General features: G+C 42.2%; 1 protein-coding gene across 1 annotated transcript in view; it reads right to left on the bottom strand.

The window, feature by feature from the left end:
* The window catches only part of MLH1 (mutL homolog 1), a 137616-nt gene extending 116740 nt beyond the window's left edge, over window positions 1-20876 (bottom strand). The window contains exons 1-3 of the mRNA XM_082259930.1: window positions 20582-20876; window positions 11027-11117; window positions 8859-8957 (exon numbers count right to left, since the gene is read on the bottom strand). Coding sequence (XP_082116056.1) covers window positions 8859-8957; window positions 11027-11117; window positions 20582-20697 — 306 coding nt within the window. The 5' untranslated portion in view covers window positions 20698-20876. The remainder of the gene's footprint in view (window positions 1-8858; window positions 8958-11026; window positions 11118-20581) is intronic.
* Window positions 20877-21873: the final 997 nt, after the last annotated feature.

Genomic DNA, 21873 nt, shown 5'->3' on the forward strand with positions numbered 1-21873 from the left:
GTAAATAATTTTTCCTTTATTTTCTTTGCCTGTACTTTATTTATCCGTAGGGTTTTTGATGTGGTATCTACTTTAGGGTCGAGGCAGAGATTGAGGTCCCCTGCCAGTATGACTCCTCCTTTTTTAAACTCCATTAATTTTCCCAGTACTTTACCTAGGAAGTCTACTTGTCTCTCATTAGGGCTATATATATTTACTAGGGTCAAATCTTCATCTCCTATTTTTCCTCTTAGAAAGAGGTATCTTCCCTCTGGGTCTACCATTCTCGACTCGAGAGCAAATCCAAGGTCCCTAGAGATGCCAATGGCTACTCCCTTGGACTTCCTCCCGGGTGAGTCCGCGTAATACCAGGTAGGATGGCTCTTAGAATATAATCTAATATTAGTTGCATGAGATAAATGAGTCTCCTGTAAGAATGTCAGATCTGCCTTCAAATAACTAATTTCTTTTAAAATTTTTTTCCTTTTTTCTGGAGAGTTTAAACCTCGGACATTGTAAGATAATATGTTAACTATAACCATTGTTTCTTAATCTTCATTACTGTCTTTCTCTATCATCTCTTCAACTCTAAGGTGGCCATAAAAACTGTTCAACCAACACCAGGGATCCCTAAGAGATGGCATTAATCCCTCTGATTTTTCTTGTCTTTTGGGTTCTCTTAATTCTTGTATTTTCTTATAGGAGACGTTTTGATCTATTGACTTCTTTTTCCCTCTTTCTTCCCCTTTCCTCTTCCCACCCCTACCCTCACCTCCCCCAACTATTCCCGGTCCCTCCATCAGGGTTGTCGATTCTCCTTCCTCCCTTTCCAATCGACTTGTGGCCGAGGTCGAGCTCTGCTAATGGTCACCGTTCCCTCCCATCTTCCCTACCGTAGGGTCTAATGGTGACGACCCGCTGATCTCCATAGGGCCACCTGTTTTTTATTCTTACTTGCTCCTCCTCCCCTCCTCCCCTTCTTCCGCCAGCCCTCCCCCCCTCCCCCAATCCCCCCGGTCCCCCCAGTCCCTTTTCATCCTTTTGTTTTCTTCTTTTTCTTCTGTTTCCACTGATTCAATTCTCCTTCATCAACTTCTTCCTCTGGGCACTCCTGGTCTGTCCAGCCTGGAATATCTATGAGTGGGATTTTTACTGCTTCACAAAAGTCTTTGGTTTCCTCTGGGTATCTAAGTAGTACTGTCCTCCCATCTCTTCTCACTCCTAAGCCTGCAGGGAAGTTCCAAAAGTATTGTATATCTTTTTTCTTTAATATTTCTACCATTGGTCTAAGAATGCGTTTTCTGTTAATTGTCTCTTTTGCCAGGTCTGGGAAAATCTGAATGTCCTCCCCGTCATATTTTAATTCCGGTCTACTTCTCATTTTCTCCCAGATCTGGGCCCTTGTCTCGTATTTATGGAATCTTGCAATCACATCTCTTGTTTTCTCTTTTGGTAGATTGGTTGGTTTACGCAACCTATGAATTCTCTCAAACACAATTTTATCTGTGGTCGCCTTTCCCAGCAGAGGGTTAAATAACTTCTCCAGGGTTTCTTCTAATTTTTCTGTTGGCCCTTTCTCTGGTAATCCTCTTATTCTCAGATTTTTTCTACGATTTCTATTCTCCTGATCTTCGATTTTGTATAACATATTTCTCTGCTCCATTTTCATTTTTCTCATTTGTTCTTTTAGATTTTTTAGTTCTTTTCCTTGGGACTCCACCTTCTCTTCTATTTCTTCTACTCTGCCCAGAATATGCCCAAAGTCGGCGTGTAAGGTAGCCATCTCGGCTTTGATGGATCTTTCAAGGCTGGCAAACATTTCCCGCATTTCTGATTTTGATGGTGGATAATCTTTTTCATTAAATTTCTCTTCTCTATTCATGTCTCCATCCTCTATTGTTATACTGCTTTCTCTTGACACTTGTAGGCTTTCTTCTCCACTTACTCCTATATGCTTTTGATTCTTAATTTTCTTGGTTCCCTCTGTATTTTGTTTGGGTCTAACAACCGGTTGATCCTCTTGCTGTGTGTTTTGATCTTTTCCCTCAGATGTCATGTATTTTTTAATTGTTCCTGGGCTTGCTGTAGTTTTTGGAGGTTTCCCTGCCACTTCCTTTGCCGGTTTACCTCTCATTGTGGATTCGGCTCTGGGGAATAAGCCCTCAGTGTAGCTTCCTCTTATGTCTCAGTATGAACTAAATATCATATATATCATTCAGTGATTCAGGTAAGAGAGGTCCCACACTTTTTGCACGACAGTCTCCCTAGTTCTTAAGCTATAGACTCACGCATGATAATATAGCTGTGCTACCAGGGGAAGCAGTTTGTTGAAATCAAACGTATGAAAACCCTGGTGGTTTCCCCTCTCACTCAAGCACTCAGACTCCCGCACATCTCTCAATGCGCGCAAGCAAGATCTGAGGGGCCTCCGCACTCACCCAAGTGAGTAGAGTCTCGCACTTTTTCCAGGGCCGTTCAACTGGCTCCTAAGCATACACTCGTAAATAAATACTGTAGCAGTGCTTTCTAAGAAAGCTAGTATTTGAGATTGGTCATATAGGAATTCTGGGGGGTTTCCCCTCTCATTCAAACAGGCAGAGTCCCGAACCTTTTCAACACAAACCCACCTTCTCTTAAGCCTTATACTCATAGATGACAATATGTCTTTGCTTTCAGAGAGGGCCGGTATATTATATCCAATGAAGGAGGATTCTAGGGGGTTTCCCCCCTCCCTAAGTAAGCAGAGTCCCACACATTTTTTCCAAACAGTCCCGACAATTCTTAAGCTATACACTCATGAAAGATAATCTAGCAGTACTTCCAAGGAGGGCTGATATTGAAATCCTGTGCAATAAGTCCTGGGGGGTTTCCCCTCTACCATAAGTAATCAGTGTCCCGCACAATTTTCAGAACCATCCCCCTGAATCATTAAACTGTAAACTCATAGATGAAAATATACAGATGCTTTCACAAAGGTCTGGGAATGAGATCAGGTGTAGTGCAATTCTATAGGGGTTTCCCCTCATACTTTGGTAAACAGATTCCCGCACATTTTTTCTCAACAGTCTCGTTGACTCTTAGGCTATATACTCCTGGGTGATAATTTAACAGTGCTTCAAGGAAGGCTGATTTTAGGATCCAACGCAGGGGGGTTCTAGGGGATTTCCCCTCTCGCTTAAGTAAGCATAGTCCCGCACTATTTTCAGATAAGTCCCTCTGTTCTATTAAACTGCATGCTCATAGATGATAATAAGACAGTGCTTTTTAAGAAGAGCTAATGTTGAGAAATAAACGTACAACCTCTCTGGGGGGTTTCCCTCGCACTCAAGCAAGCAGGGTCCCACACCACTTTTCCATCACAGTCACATTAGCTCTTAAGTTATATAAGTAAGCAGAGTCCCACACATTTTTTCCAAACAGTCCCGACAATTCTTAAGCTATACACTCATGAAAGATAATCCAGCAGTACTTTCAAGGAGGGCTGATATTGAGATCATGTGGAATAGAATCCTGGGGGGTTTCCCCTCTACCATAAGTAAGCAGCGTCCCGCACAATTTTCAGAACCATCCCTCTGACTCATTAACCTATAAACTCATAGATGAAAATATACTGATACTTTCACGAAGGACTAGGAATGAGATCAAATGTAGTGCAATTCTATAGGGGTTTCCCCTCATACTTTGGTAAACAGAGTCCCGCACATTTTTTCTCAACAGTCTCATTGACTCTTTAAGCTATATACTCCTGGGTGATAATTTAACAGTGCTTCAAGGAAGGTTGATTTTATGATCCAACGCAGGGGGGTTCTAGGGGATTTCCCCTCTCGCTTAAATAAGCATAGTCCCGCACTTTTTTCAGATTAGTCCCTCTGTTCTATTAAGCTACATACTCAGAGATGATAATAAGACAGTGCTTTTTAAGAAGAGCTGATGTTAAAAAATAAACGTACAACCTCTCTGGGGGTTTCTCTCGCACTCAAGCAAGCAGGGTCCCACACCATTTTTCCATCACAGTCACATTAGCTCTTGATTTATACACTCCAAAATGATGATAGTATTTTTAAGAAAGACTGTTTTGATATCGTTCATATGAAAATTCTGGGGGGTTTCCCCTCTCACCAGTCCCCTTCGGCTAATCTGTGGCGTCCCTTGTATAGTGGTATGGTGGGGATGATTACGATATCCAATGTTGCTGGGTCTCTCCAGACTGGATCCCTCCAGCACTGGCCCCTCGACGGTGTTCACTCCAATCAAACCTTCTCTCCTGATCCTGGACGCCGGCTCTCCCAGCTTCTCAGCAGCTCCTGCACTCGGCGGCCACCTCTCCAATACACAGCCGATTCCAGTCTCCCGGAGGGACCCAGGGTGCTCGTTCTCCCTCCTCCAAGCCTCAGGGGGGGTCGGCAACCAGGACCGGGTCGGGGCCTCCGGGTAGCGGGGTGGGTGGGGGGGCAGCGGGATCCAGCTAGGCAGGCATCGAGGCTAGGTGAGAGAGCATTCCCTCACATCTCTCTGGGCGGTGGCTCAGAGACTCAGCAGGCCGTCGGGATCAGCTCCATTAGCAGATGAAGTCCACTTCTATTGCGCCAGTAAATGAAAAAAGGTACATGGATGTAACCAGGTCCAATAAATGAGATATTATATGCAAGGGAGTATAAAGCCCCCTGCAACCTGGTGGTACCTGTGTATCCCCTCTATCAGTCTTATTCGCCCCCAAACGGCCGTGTTCACACAGCGGTCACAAGGAGCGCCTGGGGAGGAGTGAATCCACACCCAGTTGGAAAACAAATTCCAGTGCACAAGAACGTCAAATATCACTGCAATAACCCAAAGGTGTGAACCGGCACTCAAGGTGTTTGTGTCATATGCTGGAAGGATTTAACTACTTGACCATTTCATATACATCTTCTCTGTACTTGAGATCTTAGGTCTGTGCTTTATAGTGACTGTGTAGCAATAACATGGGAACATTGTTTTTCATTAAAGTGATACTAAACAGAAAAGTGTTAGTTGCCATTTGCATAAATCATGGCACTGTATTGTGTTTTTTTTAATTTAAATCCTCCAAGTACCTTTATCCTGCAGCCCTGTTGTGTGGTCACATGGCCTTTCAGTCTGTGTCTGGCCAGCCCTGATTGGTGCTGTGCCAGTCGCATGACTAAGAAAAAAAGTTTCAGAAAAGCAATTCAAATTAGATTATAAATACCAAATACCTGTTTTACAGCTTCCAATAATTCTTTATTGCACATCAAATGTGTATTATTGTGATTGACCCTAGCTTTCGTACTGTTCAGATGACATCTGCATCCAAGACTTTTTTTTTTTCCTTTATCACTGATTTATACTAAAATAAAGCGTTTTTGTGAGTTTTTTTGTGAATTGAATCAATCAGCATACTATATCCTGCTGCCATAGTGTTTAGCAATAGGAGGGCACTGAGGAGGACGGAGGGAGGGGAGTGTCATTTACCATTGAGTACACGCCCACGTGTGCCTATATACTCATGTGCTGCACAGATATGAAAAAAGGAGGAAATGAATAGCTTTGAAGGGAACTAAAGATGAGCATGCTTCGTAGAGAACACCAGCTGGTCTATATAATCTCAACCTGCAGTGGTTACACAGAGAAGAGGGGAGGGACAGCTGAAGGCAAGATCAATCAGGTATATTTGACTCTACACAAAACAAATGCTTTAGTGGCTTTGTGAGTATTCACACTTTGAGGGTTTTTCATAATCTGGGTCTAATGAAACTTGAAGGCGTTAAAAGTGGTTCAGCTGGGCTTCAGTTAAACTATGCACTAGCTGGTTAAATGCTGATAAAGTTGCCATGCCAAATAAGGCTTACCTAGACAGGAAATCCTGGCAATGGTGCTCTAACAGGAAGCGAGAAAAGAAGAGAAAGTAGCTGCCGAGGATTGGAACAAACTGACCAGCCATATGTGTGTGCCCTGTGGAAGTAGGAACTCCATTTTGACTATCAAATAAAGGATGTATAAACTGTTAGAACATTGTTCTTAACGAAGTTAAAGTGTCATTAAACCCAGACTATGAAAAACTCTCATTACATGCTATATAACAGAGTGTGAATACTCACTAAGCCACTAAAGCGCTTGTTTTGTTTAGAGTGAAATATACCCGAATGATCCTGCCTTTAGCTGTCCCTCCCATATTCTGTGTCCCCACTGCAGGTTGAGAATGTGTAGACCAGCTGATGTCCCCTACTGAGCACGCTCATATTTCAGTTCCCTTCTAAGCTCTTCATTTCCTCCTTTTTCTTATCTATGAAGCCCACACAACCATAGAGGAACACATGTGAATGTATACATAGTGGTAAATGACACTCACCTCCCTCCCTCCTCTTCCATGTCCTCCTAGTGCTAAACACTATGGGGGTGTGATATAGCATGCTGATTACATTCACCAAGAAATTCACAAAAACTCCTAAGTGTTAATATAAATCAGTGTTAAATATATTAAATGTATTGCTAATACCTGTACAATAAAAAAAAGAGCCTTGGCTGTAGATGCGGTCTATACAAAATGAAAGCTATGTGTCAGTCATCTCTAACACTGCCTACAGCATATACATGCACAACAAAATACACATCTGAAGTTCAATAAAGATTTATAGGGAGCAATAAAACAGTTTTTTGATATTTTATCATTTAGACTGCTCTTTTGAAACGGACTTTTCTCTTTTAGTCATGTGACACAGTCACAGCACCAATTAGGGCTGGCCAGACACAGAGTCATACAGAGCATACATCAGCAGAATATTAGAAGCCCTCTCAAGGATCTTGCCCTGCAGATGCCAAAAAACAGGGAAAGATTGTGTGGCAAGGTCCCCCGGAAGTTCGCACCCCCCTTCCTCTGTCGCAGGGCCATTCACAAAGCGCAGCGTGATTTGCGCATAATCAGTAGGGAATGGGCTGTGAAGACGCAAGGTTTCACTGCTGGGTTCCCTTACAAGGAATGGTGGTGGCTGCACCTGAGAGCAGATTGAAAAATTGGCTGGGGTACAGGCATCGCAGGATCCCTGGACAGGTAAGTGTCTTAATATTCAAAGTCAGCAGCTACCGTATTTGCAGCTGTTGACTTTTAATGTTTTGGTGGGAAGGTGGCTGTAGCTCCTCTAAGTATTGTTCCATTGAGTGGGTAGATGAGTTGTTACTTTTGTTAGCAGGGTCTGGAGTTTTGGTTTGACTACATGAGTATTTTTTGAGTGCACCGTTTCCTCTGTATATTCTATTCTATTTAACTTTTTGTAAAGATATCAAATTTTACACCTTCTTCATATAAATTCCCATAGACCAGCCTTTCTCCACTTTTTTTTTACCATGCAGAACCCTTGAAACCTTGTTTTCAGGTCTCAGGGAATCCTCTCAAAAAAATGTTAGCATGGTATATTAGTGTAATCGACAGATTACAGGGAATTTTAAATAAAATAAAGAATGGAACTTGCTTCATATTCATGAAATGAAACAAATTATATTAATAATGGCTAGAAAAGAAAAACAGGCAGTAAAAAGCATAGCGACCCTTTACATTGGTGGACAGTATAGAAATGACCCCTTTACATTGGGGTGGACAGTATAGAAATGACCCCTTACATTGGTGGACAGTATAGAAATGACCCCTTACATTGGTGGACAGTATAGAAATGACCCCTTACATTGGTGGACAGTGTAGGCAAGAGATCAACTTGCTTTTGCTCTTTTCTCCAGGAACCCCTATAGCAAACACTGGAGGAACCTTAAAGCTGAGAAAGGCTGCTGTAGACCATAAAAAATATTTCCAAATGCCCCGCAACCTACCCTGTTGATTAAAAGGGGTTTCAGAGCCGGTTCACATAGGGGCGACCCGACTTGCTGGGGGCGACCTGTGAAGTCGCAGTGCACAGCGTGAACCGCGACCTCGGAGCGACATGCACGGACTTCATATCATTGAAGTCAATGCAGGTAGCTCCAGGTCGCCCCAAAATAGTACAGGACCCTTTTTCTAAGTCGGAGCAACTTGTGTCGCTCTTATTAGAACGGGTACTGTGCTAATCTATGGCAGACGACCCACGGCGACTTGTCAGGCGACCAGGTTCGCCCCAGTGTGAACCGGCTCTCAACCTACAATATTGTATTGTTTATTTTTATTAAAGTGTATGTTTTTTTTCTTCTTTAGTTTAGGTTAAAGTAGGGAAAGGGATAAAATCCTGGTTAGTTTATTATATTGTTGACTGCAACCTGATGGGGAGATTTTCCTTCACTTCCCGTACTGGATGTACAACAAGAAGTGAGAGTAAATCTCTACAAAGTAAGGGGTATTGCCCTGTTTGTCAGCTGTCACTGGAAGAGGTGTTGCCATTTGCAAATTCCCCCCACCTTCTGCTCTGGTGACATATGTAAAGTTTTGGATTCCTGATCACCAGGACAAATAGAGAAAGTGAATCTCTTAAGCAGTGACAGAAACAGCACCATATCCAAAACTAACAAAAACGTTTGGGCTCTATATACACCTATGGAGAATGCAACAGGAGATGCTGAGGCATGCAAAGGCAGATGGGAGTAGTTGGGAGCAGTTAAACTCAAAGTGGACAGAAAAATATTTTGGAATCATGGCAGATTGGCAGTGAGATCTTGCAGCTAAAATATCCAGGGGCTTACACAGCTTGCTAGGCTTTACCTTAAACATATATTTACATTTTAAGTGAACCAAGATACCAGGTAGTTCAAAGCACATTAAGACAAATTTGAATAGTTTCCACCAATGACTAGAAGCAGAAGCAGATGGGGGCAGGAATGGGTGAGGTTGGTGTTTTGCTTAAAAAAAAAAAAAAAAAAAAAAAAATCTAGATCATGTATGAATGTATGTGTGCATGAACACTTACTTCACCACGGAAGCCATAAGTGGCAATACTGGACAAGTCTTCAAATGACTGCAGTTTGCTTGTAGTAAATCTCTCACAAACTATCTCCATGTCTTCCTTCTGCAAGGATACATATTATTTTAATACCAAAACATTGTTTTATTCCTGAGACAAAAAAAACAAAATGTCTTTTGCAATATTTGGTTAAACAGGTCAACTAAAACATTGGCCAATCAAATGCCTGGGCCAGATAAACAGGCTTTACACATACAATATGACAAACCACATGGTTTACATGGAAGGATGAATAATGGTCAAACAAATGTAAACAGATGATCATCCGTTTACATCCATGTTCGTTCAGGAGTGGACCTAAATCTATGTAAACAGGCAAATGGTCCATTCCTACATTGGTTGATACGCGCCCGCATCCTAACAACCATGATTCTTCCTTGCCATCAGTGGGGAATTCCCTGCTGACAGCAGAATGTAAACAAAAGAGCTGGAAAAAAGAGATTGTGTGAGGTCCCCCCCCCACCTTGATCCATACCAGGCACATCAAGGGACCCCCCCCCCTCCAAAAAAATGGTGTGGATCTCCCCCAAAATCCATACTGGACCCTTCTCTAAGCATGTAGCCTGGGGCAGGACTGGAAAGGGCAGGGGGAGGAGGTAAAGTGTGTGCCAAACCCTGAACCCTACCATTCCACATGCCCTCAACATGGGGGGGGGGGGGTGTTCTCCCCACCACTAAAGTAAACAAAGGTGGCGGGATCATCTGGTGACTTCACCGGGTGACCCTGACCCCCTACAGGCAATGACATAAGGGAAGGGGACACCCAGTGTCCCCATGTTACCAGATTGCCCTGCCCCCTTGTTTACTTTGGCAGCTGGGGGCAGGGAGGACTGGCTAGGTCATTTGGAATCAGCAAGCGATGGAAGGATGTGCTCGAACTGGAGAGAGTCCAGAGAAGAGAAATCAAAGCTAATAAAGGGACTAGAGGATCTCAGCTATGGGGAAAGACTACAAGCATTGGATTTATTCTCTCTGGAGAGGAGACACTTGATAGGAGATATGATAGCGATGTACAAATACCGTACTGGTGACCATAGCATAGGGGAAAAACTTTTCAGTGAAAGTAAATTTAAAAAGACATGCGGCTATTCACTGAAACCGGAAGAAGTGGTTTAACCTTAAACTGCAAAGAGGGTTCTTTACTGTCAGAGCGGTAAGGATGTGGAATTCTCTTCCACAAGCAGTGGTATCAGCAGGGAGAGTCGATAGTTTAAAAAATCTAATAAATTAGATGGGCACCTTAACGATCACAAGATACAGGGATATACAATGTGCTATTGACAAACACATACACACACACCATAGGTTGAACTGGATGGACTGGTATCTTTTCAACCTTACCAACTATGAAGCAAAGAATTTGGCAGGCTTTTTTTTTTTTTATTCCTGTGCAGGTCAGCGGCTGTGATTCCTCATGATTGCCGTTAAATTGCATCGCTGGACGACATGATTGAGGATGGATCTACAATGGGGGATATTTTTTTTTTAATAAAAAAAACATATCTAAAACTGTGTTGTGTGTTTATTTACAGTCATCCCGACACCCCCACAACGACTGGGCCAGGGTTATGTGGAAGAGGTCCTTATCCTCATCAACATAGGGACAACATGCTTTGCCAAGGTGGTCCCCCTTAAAAGCAACGCCTCCAGTTTGTTGAGGACATGTGTATCCAGTAGGTTGCAGGATGGGGAGGCTCGTCTCCCTTCCCCCTTTTCTGACCTGCATGCTCAGAAAAGGGTCAAGTAAGGATTTTATTTTTTTTGGGGGGGGGGGGGATGCTTTTTTTGGGGGGCATAAGGTCCCCCCAATTCCATACCAGACGCAAAGGGCCTGGTATGGCTTAGCAGAGGACCTCGCACCATTTTTTTTTTAAGCTCTTTTAATTACATTTTTTTGTCAGCAGGGAATTTCCCACTGACAGCAGGGATGAGTCATGGTTGTTAGGATGTCAAGAGTTATGCAGTAATACAAAGCCTGAGATGTCAATGGCATTACTACCAGATATCATTATTTTTAGTTTTTTTTTAGAAATAGTCTTTCAACAAGGCAGGAACAAAGATAGGTGTTTTACATCATACACAGAAACGTTCTTTCACAAAACTAGAAAGCTTACCCTAATTCCACAACCATTGTCCTGAATTTGAATTAACTTCAGCCCACCTTCTTTAACTGTCACTTGAATGCTGGTGGATTTAGCATCTATACTGTAACAGACAATAGACAGATACAATGGAAATAATAAGGCATGTGTAATAAATTAGACAGCGATTCAAAATATACTCTCTCATATTCATACTGTCAAGAACTGGAGAAAATTTGCATGGCCAAAAAGAGCGCTCTGCCCACACTGCTGCGTCATTCATTCAGAGCTCTGTGAATGACTAGACTACAAGTACTAACTTTTGGATCTGACTGCTTGTAGTTCTCAATGAACTATGAGAGTGATGGCGAGCGTCCTCATAATTTATTCAATGTTGACTGAAGTGCCTGTCGGTTTCGGAGGTACACTTTCATGTTTTTATGTGTCTTATAAATGCATAGAACGGGGATCGGGAGCAAAAATACACCAGTGCCCTCAGAGCAAGTGGTGTACTTTCAAAGGCACTGACTGAAGAGACCCGAAAAGAGGAGGATTGGGGCTGCCCTGTGCAAAACCACTGCACAGAGGTGATAAATATAATATGTTTGTCATTTTTTTTTCTTAAAAATGAACCTTAAATCCCTTGGCACAGAGCGGCCGCACTCAAATATGCATCCTCTTGGCAGGTGGGTCTTGGCACTGAGTGGCCGCATATTTGCATGAATTTGGGAGAAAAGAGCTATGCCAAGAGCGTGCTCCCTGCAGCTAATAGAAAGTTCCCAATTGCAGCTTGCGAACAGGAGATGTCTCATCATGGGGCCCCCACGACAGCCAATCACAGCGGTCAAGTTATCACAAGCCCCACTCCCGAAATTCTAAACCTTTTAAAGGGCCGGGAGGCGCCAACGTGAAGAGGTAATGTCGCTTTAATGCATTCTCTGCAATAAAGTAGTTGTAAACCTCTGACATGAAATATGAACAAAGCATATCCTTCTATAGTGTGTCCTTGTCTCTGTCCAGAGTACTAAGTGTTTATGTCCACTGCTTCATTCCTCTGCTATCAGGAGTCACTTTTCACAAGTTTTCCTGACGCCAAGAGAAAAATGGTGACAGGAGAGTGAGATCTAGCTGATTCACATGTGTGGAGGGGAAACATGTCCCTTCTCTCCAATCTGCTCTTAGAGCTCTTCTCACTGATCTCTGCAAAGTGTAATTTTAGCTCTTCACCCCTTTTACTGACAGCTCAGACAAGCTTTATAAATTCTGGAATTTGAACAGATGTAAAGAAGGTCGTAGATAAACAGATACAACATTATGTAGGAGGATTTGTTTAATCTTTGCGTATAACCTGAGACTCGTCACTTCACTGGGTATATGGAAGGGTTTACAACCACTTTAATCACTTCAGCTTTGGAAAGTTTACCCCCCTTTATGACCAGGCCATTTTTTGTGATACTGCACTGCGTTAATTTACCTGACAATTAATTGTGTGGCCCTGAGACACTGTACCCAAATAAAATTGAAGTCATTTTTTTCCCCACACATACAGCTGTCTTTTGCTAGTATTTGATCACCTTTTTTTTTTTTTTAGCGCTATAAACATAAAAAACTAAACCCCCCACCCCCCCTCCGACATTTTTGAAAAAAATATATTTTTTTTTACTTTCTGCTATAAAACACACACAATAATTTTTTTTTTTTAAATCTAATTTCATCATCAATTTAGGTAAGTATGTATTATGCTACATGTTTTTAGTAAAAAAAAAAAAAAATCCCAATAAGTGTACAGTCAGGTCCATAAATATTGGGACATCGACACAATTCTAATCTTTTTGGCTCTCTACACCACTACAATGGATTTGAAAACAAACAAGATGTGCTTTAACTGCAGACTTTCAGATTTAATTTGAGGGTATTTACATCCAAATCGGGTGAAGTGTGTAGGAATTACAACAGTTTGTATATGTGCCTCCCACTTTTTAAGGTACCAAAAGTAATGGGACAGATTAACAATCATAAATCAAACTTTCACTTTTTAATACTTGGTTGCAAATCCTTTGCAGTCAATTACAGCCTGAAGTCTGGAACGCATTGACATCACCAGACGCTGGGTTTCATCCCTGGTGATGCTCTGCCAGGCCTCTACTGCAATTGTCTTCAGTTCCTGCTTATTCTTGGGGTATTTTCCCTTCAGTTTTGTCTTCAGCGAGTGAAATGCATGCTCAATCGGATTCCGGTCAGGCGATTGACTTGGCCATTACATAACATTCCACTTCTTTCCCTTAAAAAACTCTTTGGTTGCTTTCGCAGTATGCTTTGGGTCATTGTACATCTGCACTGTGAAGCGCCATCCAATGAGTTCTGAAGCATTTGGCTAAATATGAGCAGATAATCTTGCCCAAAACACTTCAGAATTCATCCTGCTGCTTTTGTCAGCAGTCACATTATCAATAAATGCAAGAGAACCAGTTCCATTGGCAGCCATACATTCCCTTGCCATGACACTACCATCACCATGCTTCACTGATGAGGTGGTATGCTTTGGATCATGAGCATTTCCTTTCCTTCTCCATACTCTTCTCTTCCCATCACTCAGGTACAAGTTAATCTTGGTCTCATCTGTCCATAGGATGTTGTTCCAGAACTGTGAAGGCTTTTTTAGATGTTGTTTGGCAAACTCTAATCTGGCCTTCCTGTTTTTGAGGCTCCACAATGGTTTACATCTTGTGGTGAACCCTCTGTATTCACTCTGGTAAAGTTTTCTCTTGATTGTTTACTTTGACACACATACACCTACCTCCTGGAGTTTTCTTGATTTGGCCAACTGTTGTGAAGGGTGTTTTCTTCACCAGGGAAAGAATTCTTCGGTCATCCACCACAGTTGTTTTCCGTGGTCTTCCGGGTCTTTTGGTGTTGCTGAGCTCACCGATGCATTCTTTCTTTTTAAGAATGTTTCAAACAGTTGATTTTTCCACACCTAATGTTTTTGCTATCACTCTGATGGGTTTGTTTTGTTTTTTCAGCCTAACGATGGCTTGCTTCACTGATAGTGACAGCTCTTTGGATCTCATTTCGAGAGTTGACAGCAACAGATTCCAAATGCAAATAGCACACTTGAAATAAACTCTGGACCTTTTATCTGCTCCTTGTAAATGGGATAATGAGGGAATAACACAAACCTGGCCATGGAACAACTGAGCAGCCAATTGTCCCATTACTTTTGGTCTCTTAACCTCCCTGGCGGTATGATTATGTCAGGAATTCTGTACCAAAAGCGGTACAATTGTTTTCATGGAAATTTGGCGTTATGTATTATAGGCCTACGATTCTTAGTAATTACTGACTTAAACCTGACCAAAACAAGAGTCTAGTAGACATCCCAGATGTGATAAATTTGAAACACAAAGGCATGAATTATAATCGAATCAATAATATAATTTTATGTGTGTGTGTGTGTGTGTGTATATATTTATATATATATATATATATATATATATATATATATATATATATATATATATATATATAATATAAAATGTGTTATGTGTTTGTGTTTTGTGCAACGTTTGAATTTCCCTCCCAGTTCCGCTCCCATGCAGCATTGCTGCTGCAGGGAACGGAACTAGGAAGTCATCACACCGACGAGCGGCGGGACTCTCGGCTGGCGGTCACAGCAATGAGAGATCATCGCTGGATCACCAGGAGAAGGTAAGAGACACCGCTGCGCTCTCTGCACATCTACCCCGAGCGTGACTCAGGGATACCGATCCTGGACTAAAAAATCCACCCTGAGTCACACTCGGGGATACCGCCAGGGAGGTTAAAAAGTGTGAGGCACATATACAAACTGTTGTAATTCCTACACCTTTCACCTGATTTGGATGTAAACACCCTCAAATTAAAGCTGAAAGTCTGCAGTTAAAGCACATCTTGTTTGTTTCATTTCAAATCCATTGTGGTGGTGTATAGAGCCAAAAAGATTAGAATTGTGTCAATGTCCCAATATTTATGGACCTGACTGTATATCAATTGGTTTGCGCAAACGTTATAGCGTCTACAAACTATGGGATAGATTTATGGAATTTTTTTTTTCTTTTTTACTAGTGATGGCGGCAATTAGCAATTTTTAGCGGGACTGCGACATTGTGGGGAACAAACCTGACACTAATTGACACTTTTTGGGGAAAAGTGACACCAACACAATGATCAGTGTAAAAAAAAATGCACTGTTACTGTACTAATGACACTGGCAGGAAAGGGGTTAACATCAGGGGCGATAAAAGGGTTAAAGCTGTTCCCTGAGAGTGCTTGTTTACTGTGGAGGGGGGATGCTTTGACTGAAGGAAGACAGAGATCCGTGTTCCTGCTTGACAGAAACACAGGATCTCCATCTTCCCCTCTGACAGAACGGCAATCTGCTTTGTTTACAGAGGCAGACCAGCGTTTCACCTCTCTTGGGAATGATCGGCAGGTACCGGTAAACATTGGGTCTGCCGGACACGCTTCCTGGCTCTCGCTGTGTCCAATCACAGTGGGGGTGGGTCGCCGACCGCGCACATGCACGCTCAAGACCCCCCCCCCAAAAAAGATGTACAGGGTTTTGTGCTTAATGGCTGCCCTACAGCAGTATGAGTGCGGGGGGGGGAGGGGGGCAATCCCAAAGCGGTTAAGGTAAAAAACCTTACCATGTCAGCTCCCCACAAGAATTATAAACCTTGTTGCTTTAAGTGAATAGGACCACTCTGCAGGTGTCCCTGTTCTATCAGAATACCGCTACCCATCAGATTCTGCAACCAGAAGCAACGTTTGGAAGAGAACAACTTATTGCGCATTCGCTATGCATTCCAATAGGTTTCCTAATGTGACAGAACATGAAGCAGAGGAGGACATCTTCTTACTAGACATATGCCGGTTTTCGGTAATTCGATATATCGCGGTATTGCATAGCCACGGTATTGTTATTGTGGCATTTTTAAAATACAGAGTTTCTCTGCTCCTGGGTCTGACTTGTGAATTGATACATTTCAGTGAGCTGGATGACTCATTCACTCACACAGCTAACTTCAGCATTAAAGTCTCCTAACTATAAACAAAAATGATTACATTGTATCTTTTCCTTCCCTCTGCCAGGGAGAAAGGAAGTTTAACCTCTTAAAGACTGGACCTTTTTCTGACACTTGTTGCTTGCAAGTTAAAATCAGTTTTTTTTTTGCTAGAAAAGTACTTAGAACCCCCAAACATTTTATATATTTTTTTAGCAGAGACCCTACAGAAAAAAATGGCGATTGTTGTAATATTTTATGTCACACTGTATTTGCGCAGCAGTCTTTCAAACGCAATTAATAGACTTTAATGAATAAAAAAAAAAAAAAACGTAACAGTAAGTTATCCCAATTTTTTTTTTTTGTTACACAGAGAATCGTGATCTTTATTCCAAGCTAAAAAATCGTGATTCTCATTTTGGCCAGAATCGTGCAGCTCTAATATATATATATATATATATATATATATATATATATATATATACACACACACATGCATAGCAGCCCACATTACATTATTATATAGCCATCAAGCAGTGTCTGGCCTACCTGGTGATGACTGGTCCTGGCACTCTGATCCGATGGCCTGGTCTTTAAAGGGGCAAATCCTTGCGATCCAGAAGTGGTTAAACCTGCAGGAGGACCGGTGTTTTTATCTATTAATGACTTTACTATTGCTTTAGGCCTGGTTCACATGTATGCGGGTTGGTGGTTCACATGTATGCGGGTTGGTGGTTCACATGTATGCGGGTTGGCGGCCCACATTTGCACAGGCATAGCAGCCCATTGATTTGAATGGGCTGCTATGCCCTCATTTTCCGCAGAAAAAAGGTGCATGCAGCATTTTTTTTAAAATTCAGTGGCCTTGAAATCCATCCTGCTTTTGCACCATGCGACTAACCTGCAGTTCCTGCTCTGGCAAGCTTTCTGCATTTGTTTGTATACGTGGGCACGGCATTTAAAAACAGTTTGCGTGTGCAGCAACGGCAGGTAAGTCACATGGTGCAAAAGAAGGATGGATTTCATGGCCACTGCATTTTTTTAAATTCTGCATGCACCTTTTTTCAGCTGAAAACGCAGGCATAGCAGCTCAAGCCCATTCACATCAATGGGCTGCTATGCCTGTGCAAATGTGGGCCCCCAACCCGCATACATGTGAACCAGGCCTAAAGCAATAGTAAAGTCATTAATAGATAAAAACACCGCTCCTCCTGCAGGTTTAACCAATTAATAACTTTACTATTGCTTTAGGCCTGGTTCACATGTATGCGGGTTGGGGGCCCACATTTGCACAGGCATAGCAGCCCATTGATGTGAATGGGCTTGAGCTGCTATGCCTGCGTTTTCAGCTGAAAAAAGGTGCACGCAGAATTTAAAAAAATGCAGTGGCCATGAAATCCATCCTTCTTTTGCACCATGCGACTTACCTGCCGTTGCTGCACACGCAAACTGTTTTTAAATGCCGTGCCCACGTATACAAACAAATGCAGAAAGCTTGCCAGAGCAGGAACTGCAGGTTAGTCGCATGGTGCAAAAGCAGGATGGATTTCAAGGCCACTGAATTTTAAAAAAATGCTGCATGCACCTTTTTTCTGCGGAAAATGAGGGCATAGCAGCCCGTTCAAATCAATGGGCTGCTATGCCTGTGCAAATGTGGGCCGCCAACCCGCATACATGTGAACCGCCAACCCGCATACATGTGAACCGCCAACCCGCATACATGTGAACCAGGCCTAAAGCAATAGTAAAGTAATTTATAAACAACACCTCCTTCAGGTTTAACCACTTCTTGACCACAAGGATTTGCCCTCTTAATGACCAGGCCATCGGATCGGAGCCGAGCGCCAGGACCAGTTATCACCAGGTAGGCCAGACACTGCTTGATGACCTATTTTAGGCCTGGTTCACAGAGTCTGTACTGACTGACTATATAATAATGTGCATAAGTGAACCAAAGCCCCTAAATTCAGCAATGAAATTCAAGTGAGGTAGAAATTTAATAATTTAAATTTAATAATAGAATACCGTGATAATACCGTATACCGTGGCAAAACCTTAATCAATTAATCGCAGCATGGAAATCTGATACCGTCACAAGCCTACTTCTTACACCCATTCAAGTCTTGAATTTTACATTTATTTTAGCAGTAAACTCACCTTATGTACTGAAAGACTATTTCACTATATAATCACTTTGTCGCTGAGCAGTGCGGGGTGTACCAAGATGGCCGTCACCACCTTCTACCTACAGGTTTTTCCACTATATTTACTACATTACAATAATAGAAATGTAATACTGTTATTCAGTCTATAAGGTCAGTTTACTGCTAAAATAATTGTACAATTCAAGACTTGCGTGGGTGTAAGAAGATGGTCCGCCTCTTCTTCGTGTTCTGTCACATTAGGAAACCTATTGGAACGCATAGCGGCAATGTTGGAATGCATGGTGCATGCGCAGTAAGTTGTTCTCAGTTCCAGAATCTGATAAAACACCCCAAAACCATGTGCAATGTATGCAGTTGTAACAGAGATATGAAATAACGCGTTTCGAAAAATTGTATAGTTATTCTTCCTCAGGGGTATATGGTTACACAGTGCATTTTTTCTGTTATATAAAGAGAAAATATGATAAAGTTAAATGTAAATATTAGGAAAAAAAAATGCACTGTGTAATCATATACCCCTGAGGAAGAATAACTATACCAGGGCTTGACAAATTTTCCTGAAATCTAGGAGCCAGCTAAAAAAGTTAGGAGCCAGTTTTTTTTTTTTTTTAAACAAACAACCAAGCTTTATTTCCAAAAAAATAACATACTAAATTTACACATAAAGACGACTAAAACCCCGCTCTCTATAGGGCAGTCGGATGGAAACAGACCGTCTGTTTCCATCCGATGCCATCTGATCCGATCCACGGGATGGATAGAAAATAGAACCATCATCCGTTTGTTTTTGGCAGACAGGATCAGATGGTGGCAGATTACCGCTCCATAGAGGAGACTGAAGGATCCGATCAGGTCTGCCTGAAAAACTGACAGGTGGACCTGATCAGACACTGCAAATAAAAAACAAAGAAAGGGGCACACCAGCCTAGCGCATTATCCTCAGCGGGCTTTTAATAGCATAAATTTAAAATCAGCTACTCACAAACATGCGTAACAATCCAGCATTTCAATTCCATAGAGCAGCATCTTTGTAAGAGTCCAATGTCTCATAAAGACGGAGGGCTGGCGCGTTTCGAGGCTGTGCCTCTTCCTCAGAGCCTGTCAAAAAAAATGAGGCTCTGAGGAGAACTGGCGCCCTCGTTTCTGGACCTGATCAGACAGCCTGTGTGAAAGGGGCCTTCGGCTGTGGCATGGCGATGAGGGAAAAAAAAAAATATATATTATTATTATATAATATATAATTTTTTTTATAATAATTGGAAAAAAAAATAGAATACATTATTTTTTTTTATAATTGAAAAAAAGAAAAATATTTTTTTTAATAAGAATTAAAAAAAAAAAGAAAAATTATTATTATTTTTTTTAAATAATTAAAAAAAAATAAAAATAATAACCACACTCCCTGTCCACTTACCTTTTAAGCAAAGGTAAGTGGACAGGGATATGAAGCCTGCAAAAACTTCCCTCTCATCTCCTTTTGGGGAAGGAGATGGACAGGCATTCAGGACAGGCAGTGGAAACCGCTTTAGTGACTGCTTGTCAAACTCCCGGCCACCACAAGAGGGCGCCAGTTCTCCGTTCTCACTGAAGAAGGCCGAAAAGCCGCGGACTCAATTTTCGGACGGCGCGGACGTCCGTGCACTCGGTGAGTGGTTGGGGGGGGCGCAAAAGGGACAGGACACCTCCTGCAGTGCACCCCAGGCGCCAGGTCGCTAATTCTAGTCGCCAATGCGAACTGGCGCCCAGGGTTTGTCGAGCCCTGAACTATACGATTTTTCGAAACGCGTCGGTTTCATATCTGTTATTACAGTCGATTTGAAGTTATGCTTACACAACAGCAATTTATCCTTCAACCACAAAGTCATGTGATTTTGTTGGACTTTTGTATTGTATTTTTATACATATGTGTAAATTAAAATTTCATGCACTTTTGTTTTGGTGACATTTTTTCCCTATAAAAATCCCACATTAAGGGGTCTTGCCAATTGAGTCTAGATTTTAGGGATGCGGGCACCATTTGGCAAATATTTTGGCGCTATTTGTATCAATGTATGCAGTTGCAGCACGCTAATGCGGGGTTCAAGCAGGTGGTGAGGAGATTTTTTATCCCCGCCTCATCACCTGTCAAATTCTGCCCGAAGAATGATCTTTAGAGATGAAAACACTTGTAAAAAAAAGCCCTTAGACAAAAAAAATTAGTGAAGGCATTGGCTCCAATCATTTTTTTTTTTTGGGGGGGGGGGGGGGGGGGTGCTACACTACTGGAGCTAGGAATGAGGTCTACATAGTGCAGCTCTCAGTTATAAGACATAATAATATACAGAACCAATGGCCAACCCCTACATGGGTGTGAATTGGGCACAAACAAGGAGAGGGATTACCAGTTCTCGATCATCTCCTTTATGGCATTCGCAGGTCTCTGGATCACTTCCCCCGCTGCAATGCGATTGACCACCGTTTCATCCAGCCGGCGAATCACACCAGCAGTGAGCGGCATGATTGCACTAGTAGTGTCAGCAGCACAGCGGATGTTTACATCCGCTAGAGGTAGCACCGTCCCCTGTCATACACCGCACGTGGAGTCTATGGACACATTCCTATGTTCTGCACACACTGGACTTAACACAGAAAGTTGGCGCGCTACACCTCCAACCACATACAGAACACTTCCGGAATCCTAGTCCAAGAGCCAATCAGCGCCTGCTATTTCCAGCAGCTGCGCCTCCATCATTTCTGTTATAGAGAAGTTTAGTGGTTTAACGGCGGCCATTTTATTGAAGACCAAAATGCTATTTTTGACATATGGCTAGAAAATGACCCACGTTGGAGTCTTGTTGTCTTCTGTGTGAAGAACTGATATTAACCACTTTACCACCGGAGGATTTTGCTGTCTTACGTCTGGGCCACTTTTTGCGATTCGGCACTTTGCGAATTTAACTGACAATTGCGCGGTCATGCAACGCCGTACCCAAACTAAATTTACGTCCTTTTTTCCCCACAAACAGAGCTTTCTTTTGGTGGTATTTGATCACCTGTGCGGTTTTTACTTTTTGCGCTATAAACAAAAAAAAGAGCGACAATTTTGAAAAAATAACAATATTTTTTAAATTTTTTTATATGAAATTCCCCCCCAAAAAATGTAAAAATCAAAATGTTTTTATCATTTTAGGCCAATTTGTTTTCTGCTACATATTGTTGGTAAAAAAAATTGCAATAATCGTATTTTGATTGGTTTGCGCAAAAGTTATTGCGTTTACTAACTAAGGGAAAGATTTCTGTAGTTTTTGGTGGTTTTTTTTTTAATGAGTAATGGCGTCGATCTGCGATTTTTTTGTGGGACTGCGGCATTGCGGCGGACAGATCAGACCCTTGACTGACATTTTTGACACTTTTGGGGGTACCAGTGACATTACTACAGTAATCAGTGCTATAAATATGCACTGTTACTGTAAAAATTACACTAGCAGGGAAGGGGTTAATTTTTATTGGTGATCAAGGGGTTAATGTATGCCTGGTGCTTACTGACATGTGTGGGGGGAGGGGACTTTGTGACACAAGGACAGATCGCAGGTTCAGCTATGCTGAACCCCGCAATCTGACCCTGCCTGTCACTTAGGAGATCCGCCCACTTGTGTTTACACAAGCAGGCGGATCTCCACACTCGATTCCCCGA

This window comes from Pelophylax lessonae (genome assembly GCF_965119305.1).
Source record: "Pelophylax lessonae genome assembly, chromosome: 5".
NCBI lineage: Eukaryota > Metazoa > Chordata > Amphibia > Anura > Ranidae > Pelophylax > Pelophylax lessonae.